The sequence below is a fragment of the Dipteris shenzhenensis genome, chromosome 17 (assembly GCF_047967505.1).
Source record: "Dipteris shenzhenensis isolate YYH24624 ecotype China chromosome 17, Dip_SZ_1.0, whole genome shotgun sequence".
Lineage (NCBI taxonomy): Eukaryota > Viridiplantae > Streptophyta > Polypodiopsida > Gleicheniales > Dipteridaceae > Dipteris > Dipteris shenzhenensis.
The window spans coordinates 20,121,466-20,136,991 of NC_141612.1; the positions used below are offsets into that span (position 1 = coordinate 20,121,466).

The following is a 15,526-nucleotide window of genomic DNA, read 5'->3' on the forward strand; positions in this document are numbered from 1 at the left end:
CCATAGTCTAGAAACTCCAACTGGAAGGGCTTGGCAAAAGTCGCAAGGAATGGGGAGAACAGAGCTAAGCAAATTCTGAGAAGGAAGGAGGAAGAAAGCTCAAAAAGAGGTGTTGGAGAAGATGATGAGGTGACACTACCAAAATGAGTTCTACAAAGCCTACCAGCTCTAATACCAGATGTAGAGGAGTGTGGGGTAGAAGAGATGCATCATGGCACAAAGAATGAGAGCACAAGTGAGGCAAAATCCATTGTATTAGAATGAAGGAATGTCCTCCATTATATAGAAAGAGAGGATGGTGTAGGCACCTCCCCTAAATCAGTGGCAATCAACCCCTATATCAGTGGGACTGGCCTAAATCAAAGGAACCTCCCATGTGGGGACCTTTGGCTTACATCATCACTTAGGTCACACACTAGATACATCATACCACTAGATGTGCCTCTACAACACACACATACACACACATGTGACTCCCCTAGATGCACACATGCACCATAGAGCAAGCCCTTGACCATAGTTATCCCAATAGTAAGTCGCAATAGTTCTCCCATAAGTGTTGTTCGAGCTGCGATCGGGAGTGTGAGGAATGAGTGATTCCATCCTCTATTTCCAATAGGACCTGGTGGCCTCCCATCACAAAACTGCAGTAGCAAGCAACCCAGATGTTCCAAGAAGTGATGCTGGACACCGACTCCCATAAGCTGTCCTCTGGCGATGGCATAGGGCGCTGTCTGGAATGCCCCCCCATTCATGAGTTTGGCCTTATGTACATTCTAGAGAGTTTATTAAGTCATGACTTGGACACAATGTAGTCGTTGAGCCTTGGGAGTCTTATGGGACCTTTTAGGCAGATTAAGCGAAGCTTAGTCATTGTCGGTGGGTTACATTTGCCGAAACTCGGCTCTTCGGGATGTTTCAGGAGATAGATAGTGCAAATGGAATGCCAGTGGTGGGCAAGTAAAGGCATCACATAAAATATGAAATCAGAAAACTGCCAAATGAATCTCTTAGCCCCCTCCCTGGATCCTGCCTTTGTGCTTAACAGAGTTTCAGAATTCATCCACCTTCACCCTTGATAACTTTCCAGACCTGGCTTGATACCAAGGCTATTCACCTCCCTGGCTCTCAGTCTAGAAACCTTGCTCAATAACCTGTTGGAAAACAGATGTGGTAAATTCATATACCTAGATGAATCCAGGAACATTCCCAAACTCATCCTCTAAAAACACGACATAGTGCAGTTTCAATCTCATGATAGTCACTCACAAGGTTGAAAACCATAAACTCCATCATGCATAGCAGGGACTAGCTACTATGACATCCCCACTGACGTCATCAGCGCCCAACAGTGGGTGTAGACCATAGTATAAAAATATGCTCTCACACATACAAATCCACACACCCACACATACTTGAGCATCAATTTATACAAAGTCTTCGTACTGAGTTTCTGTCGGCACTCCGGAGGTGAAGGGCAGACTCAGCCATGATGAAGGCTAGCACTAAAGGAGAAGACTAATCAAAAGGTAGTCCAAAATCTCTTCATTCAAGCTACAACTGCTTGTGAAGTCTAAACATTTTCATTTTAGTCTCTCCCCAACGAGCATCTAGATCTAAATCTAGCTGATAGGGCAACGCACCATTTAAGATAGAAAGAGTTATCACAATACCAGCAGGCCGCAACTTGGACGAAAACTTCACAAGGTGAAATTTGCATGTCCGCTAATACGGCAGACGCATATACCTAGATGAATCCAGGAACATTCCCAAACTCATCCTCTAAAAACACGACATAGTGCAGTTTCAATCTCATGATAGTCACTCACAAGGTTGAAAACCATAAACTCCATCATGCATAGCAGGGACTAGCTACTATGACATCCCCACTGACGTCATCAGCGCCCAACAGTGGGTGTAGAACATAGTATAAAAATATGCTCTCACACATACAAATCCACACACCCACACATACTTGAGCATCAATTTATACAAAGTCTTCGTACTGAGTTTCTGTCGGCACTCCGGAGGTGAAGGGCAGACTCAGCCATGATGAAGGCTAGCACTAAAGGAGAAGACTAATCAAAAGGTAGTCCAAAATCTCTTCATTCAAGCTACAACTGCTTGTGAAGTCTAAACATTTTCATTTTAGTCTCTCCCCAACGAGCATCTAAATCTAAATCTAGCTGATAGGGCAACGCACCATTTAAGATAGAAAGAGTTATCACAATACCAGCAGGCCTCAACTTGGACGAAAACTTCACAAGGTGAAATTTGCATGTCCGCTAATACGGCAGATGTGGTAAATTCACTATAGCTTAACCACACCACAGGAAGTTGCCAGAATCACTCTCTTCAAGTTCTACCCAACTATTACAAAATAAACACTTACAGACATACTCAGCATGTAGGCAGCAAAACAAAATCGGTAATAAAGCTCCACAATATCAATAATAAAAGGTCTCTGAAAGTACCTCACATCTTCAACGAACTGCTGCCTCCTACTCTCAGCTTCAGTGGCTTGCAGGAAGCTCAGGACTTCTCCCAAAATTGCTTACTACTGCAGCCTTGGGCCCCCTTTTATAAGTCAGGGCATGCACCCCCATTCTTGCTTTTGGACTGGCCAGCCAGCCAGATCTAGCCAATCCAGTTATAGGGCCCCATCAACTACTTGAACCATGCCGACCTGCTGTTTGGAGGCCCACCATAGGGCTATATTACCCCCCCCCCACACTTCCATGGTTGGCCCTTTGCTGTGCTCAAATCTAGCCCCAGCCATGGTCTCATATTTGCCACCTATGCTGGCTGCATATAGCAAGAAGTTGGGCTTGCACTATCGTATCTGTTGGGGGAGCGTTCTCTCACACTCCCAAGCAAGTTAACCATGTAGCTTGGTATCAGGCCCATATGGCTGCCCATCTACCAGCTCTGCATGCTGCCCATTATGCAGACTTGTTTTATGTGCATGCTGCCTACATGGCAACCTATTTGCTTCCCATGCTGCTGCATGTGCTGTCCTTTAGACAGCCACATCAATTCCCTTGCTGCCCACATGGCAGCTCTTGGGCTTCATGTGCCCTTGTGGCACCTTCATGCTGTCCCCAGATGGCATGCATCATACCCAGGTATCCAACACACGTCAAGCCCCTTTGCCCTCCCAACAGCCTGCACGGTAGTAATTCCTTTGGAAGACAAACAAGAAACTAGACCCATAAAAGTCCTTGCATTTCTGATGTATTTAATTTTAATAATGATATTATCTAAGGAAAGCCGCCTTTATTTATTCAATACAATCATTTGAGTCCCTTCAAATGAGACAGAGCCTCAAGAAACAATCTGGCAATAATCTCTGCAGTAGAATACCACAAAAAGGGCAAAATGGCTGCACATTGTCTTGTAATACTGTTATTTCTTTCAATTGTTCACAATCGTGTCCAGAAGCAAGAGTGAAGAAAGGTGCCAGAACTTGTTTTGAAGCCCATCGAGCACAGCAGTGGCAGAACCACAGGGGACCAGTGGGGCAGACCTCAAAACTCACCGAACAACGAGGAAGCTTGTGGGTTTCACTGTTTTGGCATTCACCAGTTTCTGCTGAAACAAATGGAACTTTTGCCTTACAAATGCTGCACCGTTCTGTCTTGGCATGCTCTTTGGAGATTTGACTGAGGTTTTGTGCTGCAGCCAGCAGTTGAGATGACACTTTGGAGGAATTTGCAAGTACCCACTTCAACATGCATCCAACACCAACAGAATCCATGACTCCACTCTTCTTGCCTATTTCATCATACCGCTGCCCCTGCTTGTTGGAAGCTACTGTCAAAGTAAAATGTGCAAGGCGCTGCCTAAGCTCATTCTCAACATCCAAAAGAAATCTCTGCCAAACTTTTCCCAGTGACCCCGAAACACTGGCTGCTTGTTCAGCATTACTAGATGATTCCAATGCGGCAGGAGGTTTTCCATCCATTGATGAATTTAGGTCTGAAAGATACAGGCGTCTGATTATAACAGACACAATGTGCAGACAGCGAGAACTGGCATTTGTTAGAGACTGTCGATAACTCTTTGTAAATAACAAAAAGTCGTCTTCTTGCGATTCAGAAGTTACCATCCCCAAGTTCAAGAGCCATCTGCTTACCACACGATTGAGAAATCCCCTACCCACCACGGCCTTAAGAGCAGCTAAACAGGCAATAATGTCCCAAAGAACCAGTTTATAACTTGTACTTTCAAAATGATGCAGAGCTGAAAGCAAATTTGAGTCCCATTGCACCAAGTCACTAGCAGGCATACCACACCAGACATCTTGTGAAATGATTGGCACATGCGGAGGTCTCACTGTAAAGAGTTGACTGCCGACCCAAAATACTTGCGCCACAGCTTTGATCGACTTGGATTCGTACATTGGATCCAACATTTCAGTCGCAACACCTCTTAGTGTGGCAAGTGCAAGGCTTCCCTTAGATAAGTCTAAGCCAAAATAGCCATCCAGTATTGAGTTTGGTAAATTCGACGATGTATCCAAAGACTCCAAATCAGTAAGTGCAGATGCTTGGGGGAAAGGCAAGGCCACCAGCTCAGTTACACTAAACGTCCATGCCCTTAAAGTATTATCTTGGCTGCAGGTGTACAGACAGCGGCCATCAAATGCCCAAACAATTCCAGTCACCACTTGAGTATGCGCCTCGAGCTTATGAGCCTCTCTACATTTGTTTCCTGACCTCTGAATTTCCAGTGCCAGCAGACTACCAGAAGCTTTACCAACAGCCACCTGCACGTGCTCGGAAGATTGAGCTGGTAGAATCAAGGCCATTGATGTGACAGGAATCGAATCCTCCACAACTACCTTTTTCATTAAGCGTAGAGGTACCGCGCCAGAACTTGGGGATAGATTGCTGAAATCTCGTGCATCTCCGGTCCAAATTTTGACACTGCCATCATAACATCCTGTCGCAAGAAACACTTCGTCTTCATATCCTGCTCCAACGCCATGCTTATTGGATGCCGTTCTGTGTGCTTTACCCCAGCAAAGTGCAGAGACCCAGGACTCGTGGGCCACAAAAACTCCGACAAGACTCACTTCAGGGATCGACGTGACTTTCTCCAAGGTGTACTGTTGAGGACAGGTTGCTCTCAAAACAGAAACCTCGCCTGACTTTGCTCCCATGGCAATGAGCACCACATCTCGGGCCTTCCTCCCTGGACGACCATCCACAGGGCACTCTATTCTCAGAGTTAGCGAGCAGGCAACTACCACATATGCCAACATTTTATAATAACTTGCATATAGTGAAGAGGGGATACAAGAGTTTGAAACCTTGTCGACGTACTCTCCAACTCTTGGCTGGGTCGGGAAAACAAGTTCAGCTTCTGTACTTATTATTTCTGTGGATTCCGGTTCTCCCCTTACACCAAGCAGGCTGGAAGAGACCGAAGAGATAGAATTTCTAGAATCCAATAGTGCAAGCGACTCTTCCCTTAATTTCTGTGCCTTCCTGTGCTGAGGCTCCTTCGAAGATCGAGCGCTCCGTTTACCCTTAGAAATCCAGGCGCTATGAAATGCGACTCCAGGATCCTGGAGTGATGCTTCTTCTGCGGCTGCGCCTGACAACGTCGTCGCGTGATCCAATGCTGCGAACCTGGTCTGGCAGAAGTACTGGTAAAGGATCTCGGACAAGTCGACGACCTCGACCCATTCCGATTGGAATTCAAAGTAGGGTGCGCGGTAAAGCTTGACGCGGTGGTCACGGGAGCAGACAGCGAGCAAGCAACCGCCGTGGGGGGCGAAGCCCTGGGGAGACCAATCCATGGAACGGACGAGACCGCGGAGGGAGCGGGAGAGGCGAATGGGGAGGAGGCAAGGGGGGGAGGGGGAGGGGAGGATACGGCCGAAGGAAAAGGGAGGAAGGGAGGAAGGGGTGACGAAACCACGAGGGCCAGAGATGGAGGAAGGGGAGAGGATGGAGATGAGGTGGGAGGAAGCAAAAGCGATGAGATTTTCATCAGACCATTTGACGGAGTTTGGGTAGCAGGGAGAGGAGACGAGAGGGGAGCAGAAAGCTGGGGACGAAGGTGGTGCTTCAATGGAAAAGCCCTCATCTTCTTCTTCTGAAGGTTTTGCTTTCTCCTCCTCCTCCTCCTCCTCCTCCTCTTCTTCTTCTTCTTCTTCTGAGCTTGTAGCTTCACCATAGCCATACAGTGGATTCACTTCTCTCCTTCTCACCATGCCTCTAGCGTTAGATCTATGTCTGTCTGTCTGTCTGTTCTCGATTGCCCCGTGGCTCACCTCAGATTTTGGGTTCGATTCCCTACTCTTTCTCCCAATTTAGATATAGATTCTTCCACCAAAACCCTAACCTCATCCATTGTTTTTTATTAGGCTTTTGCTCTCCGTAAAGTTCACTTTATGTTAAAAAACTAGTTCTGTGAAAATGCCCGTGAGAGGGGGCAGGCACTTCCACTTATTTTAAGCCACTGATTACACTCCCCTTTCTCTCTCCCTCCCTCTTTACTCCCCCTTCCCCAATAACTCTCTCTCTCTCTCTCTCTCTCTCTTCCCAAATCAACTCGTCCCCCTAAGGAGAGTGCTCACAAGTACCTCTACTAGCTTGTTTTTTTCCCGGTAACCTCAACAAAATTGTATTAAGAAAGAAGGAGAAATATACAAGAAAGAAGAAAGACTATTATCTCTAGTACAAGAGGCAAAGATCTCTAGTTCCACATCTTCCCTATAATCCTAAAGGCCTCATTTTTTTTGTCAAAAAACTCTACATCTCTTTTAATGTCCAGCAACCAATTGTTGCTCAAGCTCACTCAAATCAAGCTCCCCTTTTAACTCCAGCAAAGATAGCTCCAGCAGTTATCTGAGCCGACTACCCTCATTTGATTCCCTCTGGAAGCCCCTTAGGCCATGGGCGGATGGATGCACCCCTTGTAGCGCACGTTTGCCAACCTCAGTTGATTGCCTCATTGATTCCCTCGGGAAACCCCTGCTACCCAACATAGGCCATGAGGGGATGCACCCCTTCTAGAAAAAAATCAAGCTCCCCTTTCACTCAAATCAACACGGCCATATTATTAGTTTTGGTACTCATAGAGCTAACATCTATTTTGCCGAGCCTGCACAACGACTATTTCACTATTTAAGATCCCCTTTCACTCAAATCAAGCTCCCCTTTCACTCAAATCAAGATGGCCAGCTTGATTTACTATTAATTTTATGGTTTGGTACTCATTAGAGCTAACATCTATTTTTGCAACCCCCCCCAAAATCTATTTACTATTAATTATTTATCAAGCTCCCCTCTCAAGATGGCCAACTGGATTTGCTCTAAACCATAACATCTATTGTTGCACACCTCCCACAAAACCTATTTACCATTAATTATTTGTCGAGCGCCACTTTGACTCAAATCGAGATGGCCAACTCAATTTACCATTAGTTTTACGGTTTGGTACTCATTAGAGCTAGCATCTATTTTTGTACACACCCCAGAAAACCTTTTTACTGATTATTTGTCAAGCTCCCCTTTCACTCGAATCAAGGTGGCGAGCTTGATTTACTACTAATTTTATGATTTCAATTATGGTTTTGTGGGATTCCACGCATTAGAGCTAATATCTATTTGTGCATTGTGCACACCCCCTTTCACTTAAATCAATTGCCCTTTCACTTAAATCAAATGGCCAGCTTGGTTTGGATAACATTTTGTTACCCATTAGAGCCAACATCTACTTTTGCACACCTCCCACAACACCAGTTTACTATTAATTATTTTGTCAAGCTCCTCTTTCATTCAAAATCAAGCCCCCCTTTCACTCAGATGAAGATGGGCAAGCTTGATTTACTATTGATTTTATGGTTTGGATTACTCATTAGAGCTAACATCAATTTTTGCATACACCCCACAACACCTATTCACTATTAGTTATTTGTCAAGCTCGCGTTTCACCAAAATCAAGCTCCCCTCTCACTCAAATCAAGATGGCTAGCTTGATTTGCAATTCATTCTATGGTTTGTCACTCATTACAGCTAACATCTATTTTTGCACACCCCCAGAACTATTAATTATTTTTCAAGCTCCCCTCTCATTCCGATCAATACTGTGATTCCCATCATGAATTATTTGTTTCCACTCATTGGAGATAATATCTATTTTTTTGCACATCCCCCCACAAAACCTCTATCTTGATTTCCGTCAAAGGCTCTGGCCTCCCAAAAGCCCTCGAAGCCTAGGAAAGGCGAGATTTAAGAAATTAACGGATCATTGTTCCAACACATTGTATGACCAGGTTTGATGTCACCTTCAATGAACCTAGGTTTGTTTTTGCCCTACATAAGACTTTTATCCAAGGTTAGCAGATATAGTTACAGATATGAGGAGACACCACTAGTTGGGTGTAACTCCTAGTTTTTATGTGCCTTTTGACATTGCATGAGAGAGAGAGAGAGAGGAGAAAGAGAGAGAGAGAGAGAGAGAGAGAGAGAGAGAGAGAAATCTCCTAGTGATATGTATGGTTGTATGAGAGATCCATATATTGAATATTGCGTAATGATTATAGAGTCTATGCCTTCCGATTCTTTTGTATTGCATGACTAGTTTTTTGTTTGTAAGTCGATTGTTTTGGTTTTGTATCTTGTAATTTGACCTTGGTTTATGAAGTTCTTTTACACACTTTGAGAGGTGTTCTATATAGTAATAATGATACGAACCTTGAATGGTCTTTGTATTGAACTTGTATGTTCAATATTTGTTTTAGCATATTCTTTTTTTTCATAATATCAAAGTCTTAGAATCCCATAAACACTAGTGATCCTGTGGGTTTAGATACTCCATCAAATCCACCAACTGTTTGACCTTTGGAGACCAAGCACATGGAGAGAACATGTCATTCACACCCGCACATCAATAGTGGAAGAGGGTAGTTTACCACGCTTTTACAATGAAGTCACCGTTTTGCCAATGACAAGAGGTTCACAATTGGGTGAGTATCATTATAGTCTTGATGATTGAAAGAACTTATGGTATTTGTTGAGTGCTTAGGCAATAGTCCCAGATCTAGAATAGAAGCTTGTCTGAATCTATTCTTTTGGAAAGAAACAGGGCTTGGGACAATTATAGCATCAAGATGGGGGATGTTTTGGATCTCTTCAATCTCAAGCATCATCTTAGGCAACCATTGGCATGGATAGGGAAAGGAAGGAGCCCATATGTTAGATAGACTAGATGACTCAGATCTCATATCCCATTGGAAATGATTTCAAGTCCAAATTCAATAGGAATGGATGAGGCCGGAGTAAAGTCATGCACTATTAGTAGCTATTGGGATCAAATTCTATGATCCACCATTAGTGGATGAAGAAGTACAAATGGCAACCTATAACGTTCTAGCCGAGGGAAGCTGTGGTGAGCAATTAATGAGGGATCTACTATTGGCAAGCCCTTATCAAAAGATTTGCACTCTATAGATGGAGAGTTAATTGTCGGTCGATGGGTGGGTTCCGAGGTGGACGTGGAGGTGGAGGCAGAGGTACCAACTTCAGAAGGCCCATCATGTGCTACAGATGGCAACAATGCTCAAAGATAGTGACCACCAAATCTAGCACCACACGCAAATGAGGAGATCGTAGAAATTCAGCACAACTAGTACAAATAGGCAATTAATTTAACTGATGGGCATAGGTAGTGCAATCAACTTGTATCCAAATTGAGGAAGTGCCAAAGGATCCACAAAAAGGGGGGTTCTTCTAGTAACTTGCTCCAAGGGATTGTCCAAGCTCCAAAGGCAACAAAAGGAATTAAGAAAGCCAAACATGTTAGCTAGAGGGAGCAAGAAGAAGTCAAAACTAGGGCTCTACAAGAAATCCAAAAGTTATAAGGGGAAGAAACGACCAATCAAGTCTAGCAACTCATTATGGTGACTCAACAAAGTAAGGTACAACCTGCCAAGGAGAATTAGTTTATGCTAAAATGCCCATCCAAGGAAAACTAAGAAGTATTATTTGAAGCTATAGTTTTTGAACCAAAGAGTTTATTATTGCTGATTTATTCAAAGCACTGAAACATGTGAGTTAGATCACGATTGACCAATTGCTTTACATGGTGCTTGAAGTTCAAAAGAGGGTGGTGATGGCATTGCTAACAAAAAATGATACGGAGACCTTTGACACTCCCATTGAGAAAATGATTTAGTGCCCAGATGGACTAGTCATGTACCATGTTGAACTAGAGGGTGTTGACTATATAGTACCCAACCTTGAAGGTATAATACCATGGCCAAAACATGCATGGGGTATTGTTGGATGATAGATCTGGTGTGAACATTTTATCCCCATTCATGTATTAAAAAATGGACATATCCAGATTGGATCCCACACCTTTTTAATGCGCATGGAATATCAAAGGAGAATTCAACCATATGGGATCATCCAAAACTAGGTAATCTGTATCTAGGGACTGGGCTTTTGTATTAATTTGGTGGCCTTGGAAATGAAGGAAACCGATATGCCGTATTCCATGCTTCTAAGAAGATCGTGGTTCAAGGTATCCCATGTATGACATGACTGGGGTGCTTTGAAAATCATTGTGCGTAGTGGGAAAAAGAAAATTAAAACCTGAAATGATTCCCAATGTTGTCTTGAAAAAGGATAATATGTCAAGTGATGTGGCTGATGGATTTAACATGGGAATGGAGCTGGATCATGACAAATAATAGTAGCTCCTCAATGCAAATCCTTTTGTAATACCAATATTTGAAATCGACATGAGCCAGCTTTTCTAGCAGTATCATGAGGGGAGCAGAATGTGGTGGGAGTATACATAGTTTCTATACCTGATCTTATATAGCAACAAATGCAAATGGGGGGACCAATGCTAGATTTGGAAAAGGAACCAGATATAGAGATAACGTCTCACCATCACAAACCATCACAAATGGGTAGAAGAGGTCATCACTAAGGCAAAAGTAGGCTACAAAGAGAAGATGAGATGAACATCTCACGTGAAGGAGGATGATCTTGGCAACAACAAAGAATTTGAAAACATTGAAAATCAACATCCACACTAAGGTAATTCTCGGAGGATTTGGTGGCACTGCTACATGGATATCATGACACATGGGAATATAGTGACATGCAAGGTGTCATCCATAGCTATGTGTCCACATGTTAAATTTGAAGCAAGGTGTTAAACCTATTGTTTAGCAGAGGTATCATATGAACCCAAACTTTGCTAAGTAGGTGAAAATAGAGAATGACTAGCTACTAAGAGTAGGCTTCATCTACCCACCTGACAAGGTAACATGGTTGTCTCCAATTGTGATTGTTTCCAAGAAGAATGGTAAGACTCTGTATGTGTGTGGATTACCATAATTTAAATGTCACAATGATACCAGATCCATTCTCATTACCATTTTGTGACACCCTAGTGGATGTTGTTGGAGCCACAAAGTATATATCTTTCTAGATGGCTTTAGAGGATATAATCAGATGTAGATGGCAGAAAAGAAAAAGAATAAAACCTCTTTTGTGATAGAATGGGGGACTAGCAATGTCATGAGATTAGAGCACCTCTGGCTTTGTTTCAAAAATTATAGATATTCTAGGCTCAATCTTAATCCAACCAAGTGTGCATTTGCTATATGTCAAGGAGTGCTATTGGGAAACATCATATCCAAAGAAAGAATGGTGATCAGCCCACGAAAGGTCGAAGCCAACTAGAATGCCAAAGTCCCATGCAATATCAAAGAGTTGATGAGGTTTGTGGGCCATGTGCAATGGCATAATTAGTTTTTGACACACTTATCCTACATATGCCAACAACTCATAGAGCTCACTTGTGTGAGGAGTAAAGTAGAAAAGAGCATTTTGATTACTTAACAAAATGTTGGTGGTAGCCCCAATATTGCAATCATTAGATTGGAATCTTCACTTACATGTCTTTGTTGATGCATTTGACATCACCATCGGACTTACACGTCTTTATTGATGCATCTAACATTACCATCGAAGTAGTCCTAATGCAAAAAAGGATGAAAGCATGGTACTAGCCTGTGTACTATGCAAGCTGCCACTTTGACATAAGCAAATTGGAACTACTGATAGAAAGAGAATGCCTTGGGATGATCTATTCCATTGGTAAGTTTTGACACATCTTGCTAGGTATTAAAACTGTTTTACACATTGACCATCAAGCACTAGTGTATTTAGTCAACAAACCATAGCTAATAGAGAGATTAGCATGTTGTGGATACTCTTGTTATAAGAATTAAAATACACGATTGGCATGCTATGGATACTCTTGTTATAAGAATCCAAATGCACGATGATTCATACACTAGGGAGCCGTCTAGTAGTAGATTAACTAAATATTTTGGAATCTATACGAGAATTGAAAGTGGGCATACCGAATCAGTTACCAGATGCAAGACCATTTGAGGTAGAGCAAATCTACGGTACAGATTGGTATGACTACAAGATAAAATTCCTACAATTCTAGACTCAAAAGATTTTTGAGGAAGCTAAAGCTTCACTAGAAGGGCTGTTTCAGATTGTACAAGACCTAGCATAGGGTACTTTTTGGATTGTACAAGACCTAGGATAGGGTACTTTCTGGATCGTGGGTTTTCATGGTAATGTTTTCCCTATTGCAATGAATGGATTCCAAATGAAATTGTATATTGGGAAACATTGAACAACTAGTTGAAAGTAGTGAATAGCTAGCTGGTAACTATATTTTGGGCAATGAAAGCACTATAAATAAAAGAGGGCCCTTCTAGTTGAATGAATGACACTTGGGATGTGTGACAATTACTATCTAGATGGTTGAATTTGAAAGTTCCTCAAAACTTGTTTCAATTTGAAATATTCTTTGTACGCCCTAAACTCTTTTGTGCACAGTATCCCTTCAAATCTACAAGTCAACATTCAAGGTGCAATTAGAATTTCTCAAATGGAGATAGAACAGGTTCCTATGGAGACCTACAGTTCAACTTCTACAACAACAACAATTTCTAACACCCTCTTAGCACTGATGGTGATGAAGGATAGAGTCTCCTTTGTTTCCCCATGTAACTTGTGATCATGAATGGATAAAGCAATGGAAAGCATAAAAGAAATAGAAGAAGCAATTGAATCAAAGCTAGTCATGTAGCTTCATGGTTATTCTCTAGAGTCTCACATCTTTTGGATTTTAAATTTTATCTAGATGATCCAGTTCCACAAAACTAAACCTGTCAATGGATGGTTGGCCTAGCAGAGTATCAATCAACAGATTGGTGGAAGTGGGGAGGAAACCCCAATGCAGATGAGTAGTTCAAGTTTTTTGTGTAGACTTGGAGGATACCTACCCAATAATCATTATGTTTCATAGGACTTGGTGGCAAGGATCTTCCACTTAGCATCTGCACTGTTTAAAGCTACAACAGTGTATTGCAGACATGCTTGCCAAGGAGTTTGGAAGGAGGCTTTTTACTAAACCTCAAGGATTCCTAAGGGGATAAGAAGGAAAATGTGGTAGGAGAACATGAAGCAGTAATGCCACATATCACACCAAACATAGGAAATGATTCAAAAGTTTAGTTAGTGAAGAACCTGGGGAGTTGGTCTCTACAAATGAAGAGAAGCATGATGTCGAGGCGATCAAAATCCCTTGACTAGTCAAAAAATCAAAAACATGCTTGCAGAACCACTTAGGATGCCATTAGGAGCATGAGAATAAGAGATTTCTTTTGACATAGCTAACCATGGTAAATGATATCCAAAAATGGTTGCAAGGCATGTAAACAACAATTTATGTGAGTTGTTAGTGGATATAAATCAAGAGAATGCAAAACTAACAACCAAGAATTCACTATTAGAAGAGTGGATGCTCTAACAAAATAGGAAAATTAGATTAGAAATTTAGTAGAGGAGGACATTATTGAGGTTGATGGGAAATTCATGAGCAGTACAAAATGGTGTGACATGCAATAAAAGTTAAGCCAATACATGCAGGGCATGTGGCAGAATGCTAGGAAATTAAACAATTCATGATAGACCATTTGAGGCATACATGCAAGAAGAATAATTTGTTAGAGTGAAGATACTCTAGGCTAGGGTTAAACATCTGCAAAAGAAACTTTATGAGGTGAGAACTGCAAAGTCCTTAATATCAAAACCTCTATGGTAGAGTAGGAATTGTTTGTGCAAACATAGGTTGATTTTGACAAAGTGTGCTTGAATCTTGGTATGGCACATTGTTTTATCTTCTAGCATAGTCTCAAATTGGTGAGATGTTGCACCATGGAAAGGGTTTTATGAGTTCCTCTAGAATAGTAGTAGAACCATTATGGTGGGTTTTGGTCGGTAATTTTTACCAAATTCCTATAGCCATTGGCTCTGTCAGTGGTGCATGTATAAATACACATCTTATATTTGGATCTTAATCCATTCTAATATTTAGATCTTAATCCATAATGAGAATCTAAGTAATACATATGAGGAGACATCACTTGTTGGGTATAAGTCTTTTGATATTGAATTAGAGAGAGAGAGAGATTCGAGTCAGATGTATGGTTGTATGAGAGATCCATATTCTATATATTGTGCAATGATTATAGAGTCTATTCCTTTGGACTATTTCATATTGCATGCCTACTTTGTATTTATAATAATTGATTTTTTTATTCTCTATCTAGTAACTTGAATATAGTGTATTCATTGTTGATCTAATGTAGTTCTGTGAAGTTCTTATGCACACTGTGAGCTGAACATGAATACTCCATGTATTGAATTTGTATGTTCAATATTTGTTCTTATGCACACTGTGAGCTAAACATGAATAGTCCATGTATTGAATTTGCATGTTCAATATTTGTTCTTATTCACACTGTGAGCTAAACATGAATAGTCCATGTATTGAATTTGTATGATCAATATTTGTTATGGCATATGCTTTTTGTTAGTATCGGAGTCCTAGAGCCCCATAAGCAAACACATGACAACAATACAAATCAATACAAGGAAAAGTACATTCAACTCAAAGTTATTGACAACTTATTAACATTGTCAATACCACAAATTTACCCATGGATTTCAAAGATATGCATGGAAACTTTGGAAATGCAACATGATATGATTCTCAATCCAGAACGTAGGGAAGCAAATAAGTTTCTAAAAGAGGTATTAAGCCACAAGGGAGACGACTCTGCAACTCCTTTTAGTAGGCAAAACATATAGGATTGGGCACATATATCTATTGCTAAGCCAACACACACTTAGCACCTACAATGACAAGAGTTACATTCCCCATCTTGTAGCCATCATTCTTTGTTCTAAGTTATAATAAAAGGAAGCCTCTATATCATGAACCAAATTTGCAGCTTCTTGTTGTCTTTCATCGTCATATTAAACCGAAAAACAGAGCGCCCCTACTAACCATCGATGAAGTACGTAGAACACAAAATGCGATCCAAGTGCAGCAGTACCACTGCTTATATAGAATGTCCCCCATCCTTGAAGCCCACATGGATCAACCTCATGCATGACAA

The 15,526-nt window shown here is 41.7% G+C and overlaps 1 protein-coding gene across 1 annotated transcript; it reads right to left on the minus strand.

Annotated features, from left to right (window-relative positions):
- Nucleotides 1-342: 342 nt before the first annotated feature.
- Nucleotides 343-6,353, minus strand: LOC147891822 (Transducin/WD40 repeat-like superfamily protein). The gene is made up of 2 exons (XM_087388194.1): nt 2,475-6,353; nt 343-1,154 (listed from the first exon to the last, which is right to left on the minus strand). Exon 1 carries the CDS (start codon nt 6,221-6,223, stop codon nt 3,308-3,310), a length of 2,916 nt encoding a protein of 971 aa, XP_087244320.1. The 5' UTR covers nt 6,224-6,353; the 3' UTR covers nt 343-1,154; nt 2,475-3,307.
- Between the last annotated feature and the right edge of the window lie 9,173 nt (nt 6,354-15,526).